A 19,697-nucleotide genomic window follows, 5' to 3' on the forward strand; every position below is an offset into this window, starting at 1 on the left:
TAGAATTTGAAAGGGGCCTTGCTGTGGGTCGTCATGTAGTTAGGTGGTCAAATTGTGTGATATCCAGATTTATGGGTACTTGTATGTGACAGTGGCCCAATGATGGATAGTATGGGAATGTGAAGGCAGACATACTCATTGTAGAGGTTCTGGATGACCATGTCTGACCACCACAACAGAATATCGTGCTATTGTGCACCAAGAACACTTTAACCCTTTCACATCTACATTGCCATCCACTAACAAGTAATGGACTCCCTGCCGCATGCTACGTCAACCCACACCATTGGTCAAATACTAAGTAGCAGCTGAACTATAAAATTACTGTCCCATCCACAGGCAGCCATTAACATCACAACACAAATAGCAGCATTTGGAGTGATGCCATGACTGGGAAGCATGGACTGATGACGATGAATGGTCCTGTAGTGTGTTCTGTGGTGAACTGAAATTCTGCACTACACCAGATGACCATTGTCAGCAAGCGTGGCACTGATGTGGGAAGGAGTCCCATTCTTTCAATGTCTTGCAGAGACATCATGGTGTGGGGAGCTATCAGTTATGACCTCAGGTCACAGCTGGTAGTGATTAGGAAACTCTGACAGAACAACGGTACATCACAGACATCCTGTGTACTCATGTGATACTTCTCATGCAACAGTATGATGGTGCCATTTCCAGCACAATGCTCATATACATATGGCACATATCTTTTTGAACTCTCTGCATGTTGTTGAAATTCTGCAATGACTGGCAACATCCCCAGATCTGTCCCCTACAGAACAAATATGGTACGAGATCAGTTCTGATTTAGCTCCCCTCAAGTGAGGATACAGTGGCTTTATGACACCCTTCCCAAGTGAACCACTGTGTGCATTCAGGCCAGAGTAGGTGCACTGTCAAATTGATATGTGACCTGATTCAGCCAAGTTCTTTGTAAATTTGACTTGATTTTGTAATCCCTGAAATAACTTTATACATCCTCTCAATCCATGAAGTTTCATAGCATTTTCTCCTCTCTTACGGATGCTTCACTTTTTTCTCTAATAAGTGTTTATTTGCTGTCACCCAGTTGTAATGCCGCATCTTATGCGATGTTTATTTGAGATCTGCTGCCACAGTTGTTGGAGACTACCCCTAACAGTGTCCCACTTAAACATTTACAGCCATGAACAACTGATCAACAGATGCTCTAATCATAGGTGATTCTGTTCAATGGCCACTGCAATCTCTGAATCTGTTTTATAACATTTTAAGTACCTTTATCGCTCTACAATAGACAATACAAACATTGTAAAGGGCGTGGCAAATTTTTATGTGCTGAAAGAACACATGTGTTGATACAGGCAGCCACCACTTTAAACAGTTACTATGAGCTGTTGCTATACGATATATGTTTTTTGACATAAACTAAAAATTCATAGTGAATCTTTAGTTTTTCATCTCAAAATACTCATTTTAGGATTCTCTATATCTGTGTAACTTTTCCCCTAAAGGTTTGGAGTATACTGTATATTAATTATCATGGCACTTCACTCCAGGTGTTTCACAGGTGTCTAACACAAACAATTCTTGTCCATGTAGCATAGAGAAATTTAACATATTTTGGACAAACATACAAGTTTTGTGATACCATCTGGAAGTGAAATAAGAAATGGAAAAAAGCTATGTTGCAGGATATACTCATTTGTCCCTTAAGATACAATGAAATTGTCTCAGAGCAACAAACACAAGCAGAACAAGCCATTCTTAAACAACATAACAAAGATGTAAAAATAGCATACTGCACCAGATTTGAGCTCAGTATGTCACATTTGGAACATCTGATGCTATCATGCCGCAGCTGCTGGAACTCATCTCAAGGTCACCCGCCTTGCGCAGCGTTGTGTAACTACAGCACACAGCCATGCAATATATCCCACCCACATCCCCAGGAGTCATAACCCCCGCACCCTTTAGAAGATAAAGATGCTTCAGTAGCTGAACAATTTTTTTTTTTTTTTGGAATAAGGTTCTTTATTAAGAATGATAATATACAGTAATATCACCTTGTACTTTTATGTACTTGGTCAACACACCGTCAATCTTGGACCAAATATTTATTCTCTCATTAGCATTAACACGTCTTCTGTTCCTAGTATATAGTGAAAACGGTTTATCTGTATGAACAACAGCAGTACCATAATTCCTATCTCCTTGTACACCAATGGAGAAGGTACGATAAGCAATAATGTCTCTGTCATAATATGTCTCTAGTCCTGGTAATGGTTTATCACTCCCTCGTACTATGGCTATAGTCAACCAAGAGTTACCAGTTACAACCTCTGTAGAAGTGCAAGAAAAATTAACCTTGCACCCTACAAAAGTAATAGGACCAGTAAGGAGCTCTTCTTGGACAACCTCGTTTGGTGTAAAACTGAAGCTATCAACTGTCTTGTATACTGGCAATCTCAGTCTCCTACTACATAAAAGTACAAGGTGATATTACTGTATATTATCATTCTTAATAAAGAACCTTATTCCAAAACAAAAAAATTGTTCAGCTACTGAAGCATCTTTATCTTCTAAAGGGTGTGGGAGTTACAACTCCTGGGGAGGTGGGTGGGTTATATTGCATGGCTGTGTGCTGTAGTTACACAACGCTGCGCAAGGCGGGTGACCTTGAGACGAGTTCCAGCAGCTGCCGCTAGGGCTCAGAGGATCGTGCTCTAGTTTTAACAGAGCGCGATCCGCTGCTAAAAAGAATTTCCGGTGCGACGACGCCCTTCCGCTGCCCGCTGATTGGCTTCAGTTTTACACCAAACGAGGTTGTCCAAGAAGACCTCCTCACTGGTCCTATTACTTTTGTAGGATGCAACGTTAATTTTTCTTGCACTACTACAGAGGTTGTAGCTGGTAATTCTTGGTTGACTATAGCCATAGTACGAGGGAGTGATAAACCATTACCAGGACTAGAGTCATATTATGACAGAGACATTATTGCTTATCGTACCTTCTCCATTGGTGTACAAGGAGATAGGAATTATGGTACTGCTGTTGTTCATACAGATAAACCGTTTTCACTATATACTAGGAACAGAAGACGTGTTAATGCTAATGAGAGAATAAATATTTGGTCCAAGATTGATGGTGTGTACATAAAAGTACAAGGTGATATTACTGTATATTATCATTGCCGCTGCTGGAACTCGTCTCTGGAAGTGAAATAAGAAATGGAAAAAAGCTATGTTGCAGGATATACTCATTTGTCCCTTAAGATACAATGAAATCGTCTTTCTCAGAGCAACAAACACAAGCAGAACAAGCCATTCTTAAACAACATACCAAAGATGTAAAAATAGCATACTGCACCAGATCTGAGCTCAGTATGTCACATTTGGAACATCTGATGCTACTGTACTCTTAGATTAGCTTGCCCGGTAATGTAGGAACTAATGCTGATATACGTCCTCCAACATATTAATTACAATTACACTTTTGTTGAATCTATCCTACAATTTTCTATGTACACATTTATATTGGGCTAATTAACTGAGCAAATAAACAAAAAATAAAATAAAGACATCAACTGATTTTACAGCAAATGTCAGAGCAACTAAGCAAAAATTCTTCAATCCTTTGATACTGATCATATTAGAATACAATCTGCTCACTTTTTGTGTCAGAAAACATACAGAAATCCTCTCTGAAACAGCTTTCTAAATAATTTATACACATAAGTTAATAAATACCTCAAAATCAATATTATTAGCCTCAAATTTATTTGTATAAACACATACAAATTACATGAAAACAGAGTGCATAGTTACATACACAAATACAGCAGTGCATAATATGTTACAATGTATATACCTATATACACTAGTATATTAACAAAGAGACATTAACAATAAGTTTCAAGATAAATTAAATATAACACACACATACAATAACAACAAAAATAAAAATAGAGCTGCTATTAGATATTTCAATATTATAAAATGAAAATTACAATGCATATGTTGATTACATTAGAACAATCACTTTCTCAAGCATTCATGTTAAACTATTAAATTACTGTCAAAAATATATAAATATAATATTTCTCACTCTTTTATCACATCAAAAATACTTCACTTTCTTTAGAATAATCATCAGTTTCACCCCCTCAACAGCACAGAAAGATCACAGAGAAAGCTGCTCTATCATTTGTATTTGTTACAAAGAAGAAATATCAGTCACCTCTATTCGCGTTGGTTGTGCCAACTGCACCAACAATGTTTCACCTTCCTCTCTCAGTTTTATGTCTTGCAGGGATGCAATAATATTTTCATGTTCATCAGGATTACGAAAATGCAACATAGCGAACCCTTTTGACCCTTTCCACGTGATGTCTTTGGGCCGAACACCCCTTTCAGCAAGTGCTGCTTTTAATTCTCGGACTCGTACATCTGTTCCAATATTATCCACACGTAGACTGAAGTTAAATGCATTTCTTCGATGTGCTCTACGTATTCTGTATTGGTCTTTGCTTCTTTCTGGATCCTGTACTTCCCTTTCATCAACATTTTCAGGACTCTGGCTTGCTGGTATCTCAACTGGTCGTTTGCGAGTACGTCTGCGTCTTGGTCGCTCTTTTATATGATTTTCTGCTTCACCTTTTGTACAATCGAGAGTGGCTGCATTGTTAGTTTCCACTCCTGGTTCAGGACTGGGGCCGACAGGACCATTAGCTGAATCCCGTCTGGAGTTACGACGCCTCCGCCGATGAAACATTCGCGAACGCTGTCCAGCTGTAAAATCACCAGGAATACTTTTACTCGTATGCTCTCCATTGACTTTAATGTTATCACTGCCATCAGCAGCTGATTCTTCAACTGGAGCCTGAGAGTCACTATCTCCACGACTCCGTTGCTTGTTCCTGTTCCTGCGTTCTCTATTTCTGTTTGGCCTCACTGGTGGTCTTTGAGAAAGATGTTCATCATCATCAGGGCCAACTTCCTTCAGGGTACAGTCTTTACCTTCGCTAAAAACAGAAGACAGAAACTTATATCAAATGGAAATTTCACTTGAGAAAGCTTTAAAATTCCAGAATGAAATTTTCACTCTGCAGCAGTGTGTGCACTGATTGAAACTTCCTGGCAGATTAAAACTGTGCTGGACCGAGACCTGAACTGGGACCTTTGCCTTTCGTGGGCACTTGTCCGCAAAAGGTAAAGGTCCCAAATTCAAGTCTTGGTCCAGCACATGGTTTTAATCTGACAGGAAGTTTCAGCGTTAAAACTTTAAGACAAAATGGCTGATCAGACCTTCTCAGAACAGATGGGACTGGGGTCTGAGTGACTTGTTTTTCCCCTTTTAACCTTCACAGTTTTTATTTATTTATTTATTGTTCCGTGGGACCAAATTAAGGAGAAGTCTCCATGGTCATGGAACGAGTGTATACATGAAATTATAACATAATAGCAAAAACAGATAAAATGAAATATAAGAAACCTATTCAGGCAACAAGTTGTAAGTTTAAATAAAGAAAATCAACAATTTAGCACTGGAATTTGCTTAATTTTTCAGCTCTTCCAGGAGCTCCTCGACAAAATAGGAGGAGTGAGCCATGAGGAAACTTCAGTTTAGACTTAAAAGTGTTTGGGCTACTGCTACGTTTTTTGAGTTTTTGTGGTAGCTTATTGAAAATGGATGCAGCACAATACTGCACTCCTTTCTGCACAAGAGTCAAGGAAGTGCATTCCACATGCAGATTTGATTTCTGCATAGTATTAATTGAGTGAAAGCTGCTAACTCTTGGGAATAAGCTAATATCGCTAAAAACAAACGACATTAAAGAAAATATATACTGTGAGGGCAATGTCAGAATTCCCAGACTATTGAATAGGGGTCGACAAGAGGTTCTCGAACTTACTCCACATAGAGCTCGAACAGCCTGTTTTTGAGCCAAAAATACCCTTTTTGAATCACAAGAATTACCTCAAAAAATAATACCATATGACATAAAGTAGACTACTTTTCTTGTTGAACTGTCACTTACTTCAGATACTGTTCTAATGGTAAATACAGCAGCATTTAGTTTCTGAACAAGATCCTGAACATGGGCTTTCCACAACAGCTTACTATCTATCTGAACGCCTAGGGACTTGAACTCTTCCATCTCGCTTATAATATGCCCATTCCGTCTGAACAAAATATCAGTTCTTGTTGAATTGTGAGTTAGAAACTGTAAAAACTAAGTCTTACTGTGATTTAGCATCAAATTATTTTCCACAAGCCACGAACTTATTTCATGAACTACATTATTTGATACTGTTTCAATATTACACACAAGATCCTTCACTACCAAGCTGGCATCATCAGCAAACAGAAATATTTTTGAATCACCTGTAATACTAGAAGGCATATCATTTATATAAATAAGAAACAGCAGTGGCCCCAGCACCGACCCTTAGGGAAAGCCCCACTTAACAGTGCCCCATTGGGACTGAACATCACTACCACTCTCAATATTGTGGAGAATTACCTTCTGCTTTCTGTTCTTAAAGTAAGAGGTGAACCAGTTGTAAGCTACTCCCCTTACTCCATAATGGTCCAACTTCTGCAGTAATATTTTGTGGTCAACACAGTCAAAAGCCTTCGTTAAATCAAAGAAAACACCTAGCGTTCGCAACCTTTTATTTAATCTGTCCAAAACCTCACAGAGAAAAGAGAATATAGCATTTTTAGTTGTTAAACCATCTCAAAAACCCAACTGTACATTTGACAGCAAATTATGTGAATTTAAATGCTCCAGTAACCTTGTATACACAACCTTCTCAATAACTTTAGCGAACACCGATGGCACAGAAATAGGTCTAAAATTGTCAACATTATCCCTGTCTCCCTTTTTATAAAGTGGCTTCACTACCGAGTACTTTAATCGGTCAGGTAACCGACCACTCCTAAAGGAAAAGTTACAGATATGGCTAAGTACTGGGCTAACATAGATAGAACAATACTTCAGTATTCTGCTAGATACCCCGTCATATCCATGAGGGTTCTTGGTCTTTAGTGATTTAATTATTAACTCAATCTTCCTCTTGTCAGTATCATGGAGGAGCATTTCAGGTAACAGTCTCAGAACACTTTTTTCTAAGAGCACTATATGATTCCCTGTTGGGACTAGGTTTCTATTTAGTTCACCTGCTATATTCAGAAAGTGATTATTAAATACTGTACATATATGCAACTTATCAGTAACATGGACATTCCCACTACACACTGATTCTATATCCTCAATCTGTCTCTGCAGACCAGCCACTTCCTTTACGACTGACCATATGGTTTTAATTTTATCCTGAGACTTAGCTATTCTATCTGCATACCACATACTTTTTGCCTTCCTAATAACATTTTTAAGCGTCTTACAATACTGTTTGTAATGGGCTGCTGCATTTAGATTTTGATATAATTGTCACTTTGTTCTACAAGATACTCTTATCCCTCCAGTCAGCCACCCAGGCTGCCTGTTTGTGCTAGTACCCTGTTTTGAACATTCTAACGGAAAGCAACTTTCAAAGAGCACGAGAAAAGTCTTGAGGAAAGCATTATATTTATCGTCTACTGTATCAGCACTATAAACATCTTGCCACTCTTGTTCCTTGATAAGGTTTACAAAGGTCTCTACAGCAACTGGATCAGCTTTCCTAAACAGTTGATAAGTATATTTAACATGTGTTGCAGCACAAAAATCTTTTAGAGTTACAATTTGTGCATCATGATCTGAAAGGCCATTCACCTTTTTGCTAACAGAATGCCCTTCTAGTAATGAGGAATGAACAAAAATGTTGTCTATGTTATTCTACTAATCCCTTGCACTCTTGTTGGAAAGAATACGATTTGCATAAGGTTATATGAATTAAGGAGGTCTACCAGCATTCTTTTCCTTGCACAATCACTTATACAATTAATATTGAAGTCACCACATATAACTAACTTTTTGTATTTCCTATAAAGTGAACCAAGAACCTCCTCCACCTTTAGCAAAAATGTTGTGAACTCAGAGTCTGGAGATCTATAAATAACAACAGTTAGAAGTTTAGCTCCACTAAATTTAACCACACCTGCACAACATTCAAACACCTTTTCAGTGCAGTGCTTTGAAACATCAATTGACTCAAATGGGATGCCGTTTTTCACATACATGGCTACTCCCCCACACCACAAAGAGCTCCTAGAAAAACTGTCAGCTAACTTGTATCCTGGTAAAGGAAGCCTCTGAATTATCTCCTTATTTAAGAAGTGTTCAGATATACCAATGATTTCAGAGTCAACATCTATAAACAGTTCACTAACTTTATCTCTAATACCTTGTATATTTTGATGAAATATACTAATTCCCTCATTGCTCAGATACCTAAGCTTTGTCGAAAGTGGTTTCTTTGTTAGAGAGACTTCCCTTAAGCAGGAATACCTATCAACTGACTTCAATCTAAAAAAGGTGCAGCTCTAACACCCACTACTACCGGAATTTTTCCATGAGTGATCCCACCACCCCCACCTATGCTGTCACCTATAAGCTTTGCCAACCTCCCCTTCCCATACCTGTTGAGGTGCAGGCCATGTCTAGTGAAACCCGTCCTGCTGATAGACTCTGCTGACACCACTGAAATGTGACCCATGCCTTCTGTCACCAGCGCACCCCTAAGTCTCATGTTATTACGCCTGATGGCTGTACTAAGATGAGGCTGATCGTGACACTGAAACAGTCCCACAAAATGCACATTCGTGTTGCCAGTCTGAGTGGCTATCTTTTCCAGGTCACCATCTATGTCATACTCCCCATCCCTATCAATACTATTACCAGCCCCACCCACAATCATTACCTGACCCTCTTTAGTAAAATCCCTACATAACCCCCTATGTTAACAGTCACCTGAGCCAATCCTGCATTAGGCTTCACAATGCTGGTGACCTGGTACTTACTCCCCAACACTTCCTGCAACTGCTGACCTACACCTCTGCCATGAGAACTACCTAACAGCAGAACCTTCTTCTTTCTCTTCGACTTTGCAACTGTCCTAGCCACCGTAACTGCTGAGGTCTGCTGCATACTTCCTACATCTACAGCTACTAGAGATTCCTCTCCACTGGACTCTGACAGTTGATCATATCTATTGCAAACACCAATAGTAAAACTATCTGAAAATCTCCTTCTCCTAGCAGATCTCTTGGCAACAGCCAGCTCCCGTTCTCCAACCCCCTTCTCCCTCCTCATCCTATCTAGGTCCTCCCGTGCATTTTTCAACTGCACCTGAAGGGCACAGATCTTACGCTCATGCTCCTCTATCAACTTACTCTTGCTAAATAACCTGCAGTTCCAGGAGAGGATCTCACCAGAATGCCCACTGGCTTCCCCACTGCATTCCCCCCAGTGAAAATACTTCGACCAACTCTCACACTGCAATCCACTACTCACAAACCTACAGCAAAGCCCACACTTCTCACTCATGGTAAAATTTAACAGTTATTGAAACAAGAAAACTACTTTATCTAAGTTCTGCTACTACAGTAAGATGATTAAAAAAAAACTGACTACAATAATCACAAACTTACTCTACAAGGGAAGTAAAAGTCTATCCCTCTTCCCTCCACAAGAAGAGGTAGTAATAATTCCAAAAGCTTGAATAGTAATAATTGCAAGTTGACTTGAGATATGCTCAACTTCAAATAAGATACACCATCATTAACCAACAATGAACACACTAGCGAGAAACTCTAAAGAGTCCATCAATGTCTTTAGCTTTCAAACTTATATCTACCTTGTGAAACACAAACATGTCTAAAAATGGAGAGAGTTAAAGGTACAAAAAATAGCTGTGAAAATGAATTAAAATTTTGGAAAATTATGCTGGGAAAAACCAACAACAAATTATTTATGAAATATTAATATCAATCAAATACTGAAATGCACAACAAGAAACAAAACTTAGGGTTTAATATACCATCAACAACAAGATCATTAGTGACGGAGTGTATGCACTAATATGACAAAGACGGGGGAGGAATTTGGCTGTGTCTATCTCAAAGGAAAATCTAAATATGGATGCTCAAACGTGGATTTGTACTTTGGTCCTCCCATATGTGAGTTGTCAGTGACACCAAGTACAAAGCATTCAACCTCTGAAAGTCCATTCTGTGTTATTCCTAGCATCTCAGGCATGGAAAATGTATTTCAGGTCATGAGATGGAGTCAAGAGCGGAACAACAGTAAGAAATATATGAATATCACAACAGTTAGTATAGTGACTTTTTGATTCACTGGCATAGACAAGAAACCACACAATGGCAGAAATTGGATTGAATCTCACTTCCTGTAATTTTTTTCCTGTTTTAATTTATTTAATCTATATAAAATAAGAAAATAACAGATGAAACAGTTCATGATTCTTAAAAATATATTTTTGGCTCTCAAAATGGCATGTCATGAGGTTTCTTTATTACTTAACTGAGTGCTTAGTGTTGCCTGGGTATGTATTTATTCTAATTCTATTAGCCAATCTCCTCCTACCCTATCTCTTTGTCCATCTCCTCTGCCCTCCTCTCTGTTAATCTCTTCTACCCTCCTCTTTATGTCCACCTCCATCTAGGCCCCCCCCCCTCTGCTTCTCCTCCTACCCATCACTTTGTCCGTCTGCCTACTTCCCCCTCTCTCTGTCCATCTGCTCTTCCCCCTCTAACCATCTGTTCCTTCACCGTCTGTCCATCTCTCTCCTCCCCTTTCAATCCATCTTTCCTGCCACCACGTCTCCTCCTCACTCCCTTCCTCCTCCTTCTCCTTTCTGTCCATCTCCTCCTCTTTCCTTCCTCTGTCCATCTCCTCTTTCCCCCCCATCCTCTGCCCATCTCCTTCTCTTCCCTTTATCTGTCTATTTACCGCTCCGCTTCAATATGTCCATCTCCTCTTCCCCCCTGCCTGTCTCTTTCTTCCTCCCCCTCCTCTCTCCATGTTATTACTATCACTCCAAACGGAGGCTGCTGGTTCTTACCCCCACAGAACTTGTTTCCAAATAGTAAGTAACATGGGTACCAAGACTGGCTGAAATCAATCCAGGGGTTTAGAAGGATCTTTTGAGTACACACATGTCACATATATTACACATAATTTCAACTAATGTCACACATATTTGTAAACATATTTCATCTGTACCTGTACGTAATTTGGCCATGCAGTTTCATTTTCACATGGGTCAATTTCTATGGAATCGTATCTCCTGAAATGTATCTCATAAAATAATATAATTTTGCACGAACATTCAGTGGATATTGTCTGCTAAAGTAAAACATCATGCATAATGCAGCAATTTTTCACACATCGCAGTGTGTATGATGTCACATCTCCTGGACTATGTGTTGTACGATGATATAATTTTGTAAATACAATAGCAACATATGTGGACACTGTCCACAAAATTTGTTGAGAGTAGAATAAATTAAATGTCATGCATAATGCAGCAGTTTTGGTGTGTGAACAGTGGAAATGTAGTACGCGACAAACTTTTTTCCTTTCATCTTTTGATGGGGCTTGTCAGTTAGAAAAAGTTTCGTAAAGGCTTGAAAATACAGGGTGTACATAAAGTCCGGGAACACTTCCAATTATTTATTGCACAAGAACCTAACATTGTACAGTTATCATACATATGTCATTTTGAAGAGAAACCCTGAAAGTTGTTTTTGACGTATACCACCACAGCGTAGTTTGGTAATTTACCGATAGTCAGCGCTAGTCACAAACATGGCGAGGTCAGGTGTGGAATGAGCTGTTTCATGAAATGACCACCCTGATCACCAGATCTCACTCTGTGTGACTTTTTTCTGTGGGGACAGACACATTAAAGACCTGGTGTATGTACTGCCTCCACCACGTGATGTAGCAGAGCTCCTAAGAGAATACAGAAGTGATTGCCAAAGTCAACAATGCCATGCTGGGACAGGTATGGCAAGAATTCAATTACCATATTGACGCCTGCTGGGTCACTCATGGTTTGCATATCATATGTTAAAAAAAAAAAAAAAAAAAAAAAAAAAAAAAAAAAAAAAAAAAAAAAAAAAAAAAAAACACTTTCAGAGTTTCTCTTCAAAATGCAATATGTGTGACATCTGTACAATGTTTAGTTCCAGTGCAATAAATAATTGAAAGTGTTCCCAGACTTTATGTACACCCTGTATGTGGAAAGTTTGCTGGAAGTCACTAAATACTCTCATTCTCAACTGGATGAATAAAACCTGTGAATTCAGACATCATGGGCTACACTACTTTTTCACCCCCACCTCTGCCCCTTCATAGGTATATGGTTCTTATTTCCGTAGTGATTCTTTCCACGCATACAGTAAGTGATGTGTGTACCAAGTTCAGTTAAAACTGGTCCAGTGATTTAGAAGATTATCTGGAACAGCCCCCCCCCACCCCCCCACACACACACAGACACACACACACACACACACACATTCATTCATTGATTATAATGTGTACGTATATCCCTTCCAAAGGACTTCCGCTCCAATGAACATCTGCATCCTGTGAGAAAGGGAACCTATGGAGAGATTAATAAATCTTTCATTTTCTGCTACTTTCTCCCATTCCATAGGTCATCATGTGTTCTTGGCAGAGGGTCAGGCCAGTTTTTCACATGATCGGTTTTGTCACCATTTGTATGTTTTCAATGGGGCTGAAGTTTGATGTAGAAGGGGGTTGGTTGAGAAGAGAAATCTCATTCTGTTCTGCAAACCACAGCTGCTGGAAACAGATTAATCCCTAAGGATATCGTTGTTGTGCTGATGGAAGCATAACATTACCCTTAATGTTAGTATAGTCTGACACAACATGTGCAGCCCCAAACTGCTAAAGACACATGTCCTCTGTGAGATGACTAGCAGATATATGTGGAATCAAAATGGACCACATGTAACCTATATACTTGTACTGGACCACGAGTTGGTGCAGAAAATACTGATTTGTCATAAAATACAAGTATTACATTCTGCCAACAACAATAGAGACTCCCCTCAGCAAACATTAACTGAACCATGTCAAACAACCCAGTAGTATGTTTCAACTACACTGCTTTTTTTTAAAAAAGATTTTGCAATGATATGTTTACAAGCTCAGTAGGCTGGACTAGTGTTCTTACACTCCAATGCCCAGTTCAGGCACACTTACTCGATTCTCCAGTATCACAATATTGTTTTGTGCTTTGTTGTACAGTATGCTCAGGAATGCCATATCATGCTCCAGTCTCTGACACTGTCAAATTACCATCCACAACAAGAGCATTGACATGGCTGTAAATAGCCTGTGAATTAAGTGGATGGACCCAAAGAGAGGTGAACAAATTATCTGGCCAGGAATCATTTACTGTCATTGGCAATTCTAGGAAAACAGAGAAATGACAACCATAACTTGCCACTTTAAACTATCAGTCAAGGCATCATAAGACCACTTTCACATGCAATGACAACTTTTAATATGATAAATTACTCCAGAATGACATTCCCTTTCAGGTAATGTGATCCTACAACAGCGTTACACAGTTCCATCCCTCTAAATATGTCCATACAGGTTATAGGCGACTGGGCCTTAGTTTCTGGAAAAAAGAAGAAGAAGAAGAAGAAGAAGAAGAAGAAGAAAGGAAATGAGATGATTGTATGGCACTGATGGCCGGGAATCCTCACTTGAGGAAGTTCAGTCGCCAAGTTACAAGTCCTTTCATTTGACTCCACATTGGGCAACTTGTGTGTCAATAATGGTAAAATGATGATGAGGGCAACATAACCCCCAGTTCCCAAGTGGAGAAAATCTCTGACCCAGCTGAGATTAAAACCCAGATCCTCTGGATTGCAATCACATGTGCTGACCACTCAGCTAAGGAGGTGGACAGTCGTTGAAAAAATCAAGGTCAACAGTTATCATGTTTGAGTGCTTTACTACTTTCAAATGGAGAGTTGATGTAGCAATTAGAGCAGTTACATATGGCCAAGGATACAGTGCATTCAAATTCTTGTATTTATATTTTTTTAAATTTTTCATGTGGGTAATTAAAAGTATTTAATAAACATAGAAATGAACTTTTCAAAAAAATTACTGGATAATGTAATCTACATCAACACCTACATCTATACTCTGCAAGCCACTTTATGGTGTGTGGTAGAGGGAACTTTATGTATCTCTGTTATTTAGCCCATTTCCTGTTCCAAGTCTACATACATATTTTGCAAGCTACCGTACATGGCGGAGTGTATCTTGTACCACTGCTAGTCATTTCCTTTCCTTTTCCACTCAAAGAGTGAGGGAAAAATGACTGTCTATATGCCTCCGTATGAGCCCTATTTCTCATATCTTCATGGTCCTTATGCAAAATGCCTGTTGGCAGCAATAGAATCATTCTGCAATCATCTTCAAATGGCAGTTCTCTACATTTTCTCAATATGTTCCTCACAAAGAATATTGCCTTCTCTGCAAGGTTTCCCATGTCAATTGTCAGGGTACCTTCATATTCTTGCATACTAATGGCAACAAATCTTGCAGCCCACCTCTGAATTGCTTCAATGTCTTTCTTCAATTTGACCTGGTAGGGCACTCTAGCAGTACTCAAGATTGGGTCGCACTGGTGTTCTATACACACTTCCCCAAAATTTTCCCAATAAACCAAAGTTGATCATTCGCCTTCCCCACCACAGTCCTCACATGCTCGTTCCAGTTCATTTTGCTTTGCAATATTATGCCAGCATATTTAAATTATGTGACTTGGACACTACTAACACTGTAATTGAACATTACAGGTTTGTTTTTCATACTCATTCTCATTTCCTTACATATACATCTAGTGATAGCTACCATTCACCACACCAACTAGAAATTTTGTTTAGGTCATCTTGTATCCTCACATACAGTCACTCAACTTCAATACCTTCCCGTACATCACAGCATCATCATCAGCAAACAACCATAGATTGCTGCCTACCCTGTCTGTCAGGCCATTTATATATACAGAAAACAACAAGAGGTCCTATCACACTTCACTGGGGCACTCCTGATGATGCTCTGTTCTGATGAAGCTTGCCACTGAGGACAACATATTGCGTTCTGTTACTTAAGAAGTCTTCAAAGCTATTCACATAGCTGGGAACCTATTCCATATGCTTGTACCTTTGTTAACAGTCTACAGTGGGGCACTGTGTCAATTGCTTTTGGAAATCTGGAAATATGGAATCTACCTGTTGCCCTACATCCATACTTCACAGTATATCATGTGAGAAAAGGGGCAAGCTGAGTTTCACACAAGTGATGCCTTCTAAAACTGTGCTGATTTGTGGCCATAAGCTCCTTGGTCTCAAGGAAATTTATTATATTCAAACTGAGAATAAGTTGAAGACTTCTACAGCAAACTGATGTTAAGGACATTGGTCTGTAATTTTGTGGGTCTATTCTTTTACCCTTCTTATATACACAATAAATGTAAACTAAGTAAAGGACCAATGATACAGAGTTCTCTTCGAAAAACCAAATTAGGGTTCCCTCCAGACCTGGTGATATATTTGTTTTTGACTCCTTCAGTTGTTTCTCTAAGCCACATATGCTTATAATTTAGATAAGAATAACACAATATGTGATTAGATAATAAAAACATACATCGTATTTTACAAACTATGAGATGGTACAAACTATAAAACGACCTTAATTTTTGAGGAATTTTTTTTAAAAGCATAACATTTTTACCATTTTATTGTCAGATGACAAAGCTAGACTAATAGAAAAAAATCTTATTTTATAAATCAAACTGACCTCTAAAATCCCTTAAATCCGTCATCTGAACTTTCTTCTTCTCCTCTCCCCTCCTCCTCCTCCTCATCATCATCAGCGTCATTGTCCTCTTCATGTATAAGATGGTCTGCACTGTCATCAAGAGCATTACTTATGCCACACTTCTTGAAAGATTTAACAATAACATCTTTTTTTTACTTTAAGCCATGATTGCCTTACCCACTGACACATTTGTTTGACTGTAGGTTCTTTTAAAGCTACCGTCGGTGTGAATTCATGTTGGGTTTCATCCATCATCCATTTGTTTGTTCCATTCCTCTCTCATATACACTTTTAATAGTTTATTTATCAAGACATCAAGAGGTTGCAATTGTAAAGTAAGTCCTCCTGGAGTAACAGCGAGTACTGTATTTCCCTGTATCAGTTTCTCTTTCACTGAATTTTTCAAATGACTACTAAACTGGTCTAGCACAAGAAGAGAACTCTTCTTCAATACAGCACTTTTGCTTCTCTCCCACACTCCGTTAATCCGTAATTTCATACCAGCCTCATCCATCCAAACCTTGTCATGTACGTACTTGGAGGTATTTCAGATGGTTTTCGCACTGTTTTGTACTCGAAAATGATCATTGGATTACATTTAATACCATCAGCAAAACATGAAAGAACAACATTATAGTGCATTTTTTCATGTCCACTTGTTTTTATTATTACAGTTTTAGTGCCTTTCATGGCAAAAATTGTGTTACTCAGCGCATCAGATGTCAGAGGAGTTTCATCAACATTTGCTATCTGGCTTAGTTCCACACTGGTTTTCCTTCAATGTTCAACAAATAAAGTGATGGCAACATAATATTTTCTCTTCATACTCTTGTGGCATCTCCTGAGATATTTCACTTCTGGTTTGCATGATAAGTCCGTGACACTTCATAAGCCTGCAGCACCAATCAACTGCACACTTAAAGTCTGTAAAGTTCCACTGTAGCACTTGCTTATGAGCATGTATTTGAATCATTTTTGTACTAATTCTAACGCCATTTTGATAGTGTCCTCAAGTACGTCTCCAAACATCATCTTTTAGTTCCAATCATTTTGCATTCCGTTCTCTACTTGCACATTTAGTCTTCCTCATTTTTTTCAGTTCTTCTTTACTAACCCACTATTTGTGAATGGCTTATTCTGTTGGTGGAGGGCCAAAATGCTGCTCATCTATTCTGTTTCCATGTTCTTCTGCATTTGCTATTACTTTTAATTTATAGCCCGCATCACATGAATACCATTTTTTTTATTCTTTTTCATTAAAAAACTAGCTACTAAAAAAAATATTGTACTGTTACTGATAACACAAATCACTTTCACTTCAAGTCCACTCTGGCATCGTAGACTGCAAATGGGTTAGAAAGTGTTCTGAGTTCGTGATTGGGGGAGGGGAGGGGGGGGGGGGGGGGGGGGACAACGTTAGGAAGCTTGTGAATCCCAGTAACTCAAATGCTGCATCAGTGCACAGCTGCTACTAGTTGAATCCAATGTTGCCAGATAGGGACATGTTTCCTGCGGCATCGAATACATGGCTATTTTTAAGGCAGGACATTTTTACATTAATTTTGAGTATAAGATGCGCCTGAATTTTGAAGGCAATTTTTCAAAGAAAAAAGTGTCTCTTACAGTTCGTAAAATACAGTATTGTTTTTATTATTGTTATTCAGACTGGCGAAACAAGTGCTGTATCTTTTGTGTGATACAGAGGCAAGCGAGTGTATCGGGACTTACCCCAGTTCACTGCCACTAGCGCCATGTCATCATAATGCGCCTGTGCAAAACATACAAGTATTGCACAAAATTTAAGAATGAAATTAAAAATTAAAGTTGCTTTTCCAAACTTTGTCAACATATGCTTCAGTATATTAATGTTTAATCTAGAAAATCTCAGAGTGAACAGATGAATATCTTTCCCTAAATACATCATTTTAAGAAAAAATAAGTAGCACTAAATAATAAAGCTAGAAAGCCAAAAATTGGTCAGAATGTGCAAATGTATGTCAAAATCATCTGTTACAGGTTTCAACTTGATCAGAACAAAATTTTAGTCAGAATCCAGATTTTTTTCAAAAAATAAGTGGCGCTAAGTAACAAAGCAAGAAAACCAAAAATTCATATGAAGCCTCAGTTCGATATAAAAATCTAAATTATGTGACTCCATTAAACTACCTCTAATAGTTTTTGGGTAATTTACTGAAAACTAAATTTGGGGCAAAAATGTCCTAATTTGCAATAGATTAAGTATCAGTTATGTTAATGCTAGAAAGTTATGACTACAGCATGTGATCAAACCCATTAAATAATATAGCTACAACAAGTTTCAAGACTTATAGCAATAATAATCAACACAAGGTTTCTTAAAGTTGTAGTTCAGAGGTTATGTTCTACTGTCAGTTCTGTTCTAAAAATTCTAGACGGCAAAATTTAAAAGCAGGTGAGTTAAATCTTTTTATGTAATTATTCCTAACTTGCTTCCATTCATACAAAAATTACAAAGCTTCTAAATTAATACACAACAGTGTCATAAAATGTTGCGTATCCAACGAAGCGGCTATTTAGAGGTTACTAACGGGGCATAGAGTGGATGACACTGGGTCTTCCCTTGGTTGTCTCCTGTGCCCATGTATAAATACGGCCTGAGAGGCAGTGACTTCAGATACGTTCAGCCTGAGCCAGAGAAGTGTGCATATCACTGCCGCTGCATGCTATGCTTTTTCGGCCATCGAGAGCTTACGGAGGAGTTCTGTGCTGTGGCAGCTGCGAGAAGCAAATTGTCATGTGTTGTTTTAAGAATGCAAGCAAATTGTCATGTTCAGCACACCACAGCATGGGAAAGAAGAATGCGCAGAAGAAACTTGCTGCCACGAGTGGGCCTTCAGTGGTGCGACTCACTGAGTCTGCCGACCAAACCAAGAAGAACCGAGAAAATGAGTCACAGCCTGTCCCCCCTTTGTACGTTAAATGCAGAGGTGAGTGGACAGCACTGTTCGACTTAATGATGACCTGTGCCAAGATCTACGAGTCTGTCGACTTAGACTTGCTGATCTGTGTTCCGGCAGCAAACTTGGTTGATCACAGGGCAATCAAGAGCATTGTGGCTGCCCATATCGTTATCATGCTGCCAGTGCATAGAAGGCGCTTTCCGCTGGATGAAAGACGACGACTAAGGCACTCCTAAGGGGTCTGCCTTGGTGCTGTGACAAGGCAATGGTCCATGATGGACTGCTGCGAGCCACGTTTGGTAACACAGCCACAAAGCTGCACAACCTGACCAACAAGAAGAGACTGCTGCTCTACGCCATGACTGTGCAAACAGCCAACGGCGAGGACAATAAGTTTCGTTTGTTGTAGCTGCTGGGCTTCCCTGTCCTGACAGAAGCTCTCCCATCTACCAATCTACCATGGACCCCCAGCCCTAGTGCTTCAAGTGCCAGAGTGAGGGTCATGACACCAAGTATTGCCGCAATGCGGCGTGGTGCAGCAAGTGCTCCGGTGCACATGACAGCCACGCCTGTGACCCCAGCTGAAAAGTAAAGCCGACATGTGCCCAGTGTGGCAGACTGCACATCATCAGCTGCCGTGGCTGCTTGGCTTTTTTCAAGCCACAGTTGTGCCAAAGATGGCGAAGCAGCCATGGCCATACTGATGCAGCGGAAAAGACGACAACGGGCACAAACCAGCCTGGCTCAGCAGAGGGACAGCGCAGAAAGAGCTCCCCTCGCCAGCTGCAGGGATGACTGCCCAGATATGGATTGATGGGACGCAGCTCACGCCCTCGAGAAGATCAGTGGCATCAACTTCAGCAGAGCCATGGAGGAAGCCACAGCAGACCTCAAAGTCATCACAGTGGCAGAGAGGGCTGTCTTTGCAGCCA

The 19,697-nt window shown here is 39.4% G+C and overlaps 1 protein-coding gene across 1 annotated transcript in view; it reads right to left on the reverse strand.

Moving 5' to 3' along the window:
* Positions 1-3,846: 3,846 nt before the first annotated feature.
* Positions 3,847-19,697, reverse strand: part of LOC124788023 (methenyltetrahydrofolate synthase domain-containing protein) — a 148,665-nt gene continuing 132,814 nt past the window's right edge. Inside the window, exon 6 of the mRNA XM_047255084.1 lies at positions 3,847-5,005. Within this exon, the coding sequence (XP_047111040.1) occupies positions 4,198-5,005 (808 nt within the window). The 3' untranslated portion in view covers positions 3,847-4,197. The remainder of the gene's footprint in view (positions 5,006-19,697) is intronic.

Source organism: Schistocerca piceifrons, chromosome 3, assembly GCF_021461385.2.
Source record: "Schistocerca piceifrons isolate TAMUIC-IGC-003096 chromosome 3, iqSchPice1.1, whole genome shotgun sequence".
Taxonomy (NCBI): Eukaryota; Metazoa; Arthropoda; class Insecta; order Orthoptera; family Acrididae; genus Schistocerca; species Schistocerca piceifrons.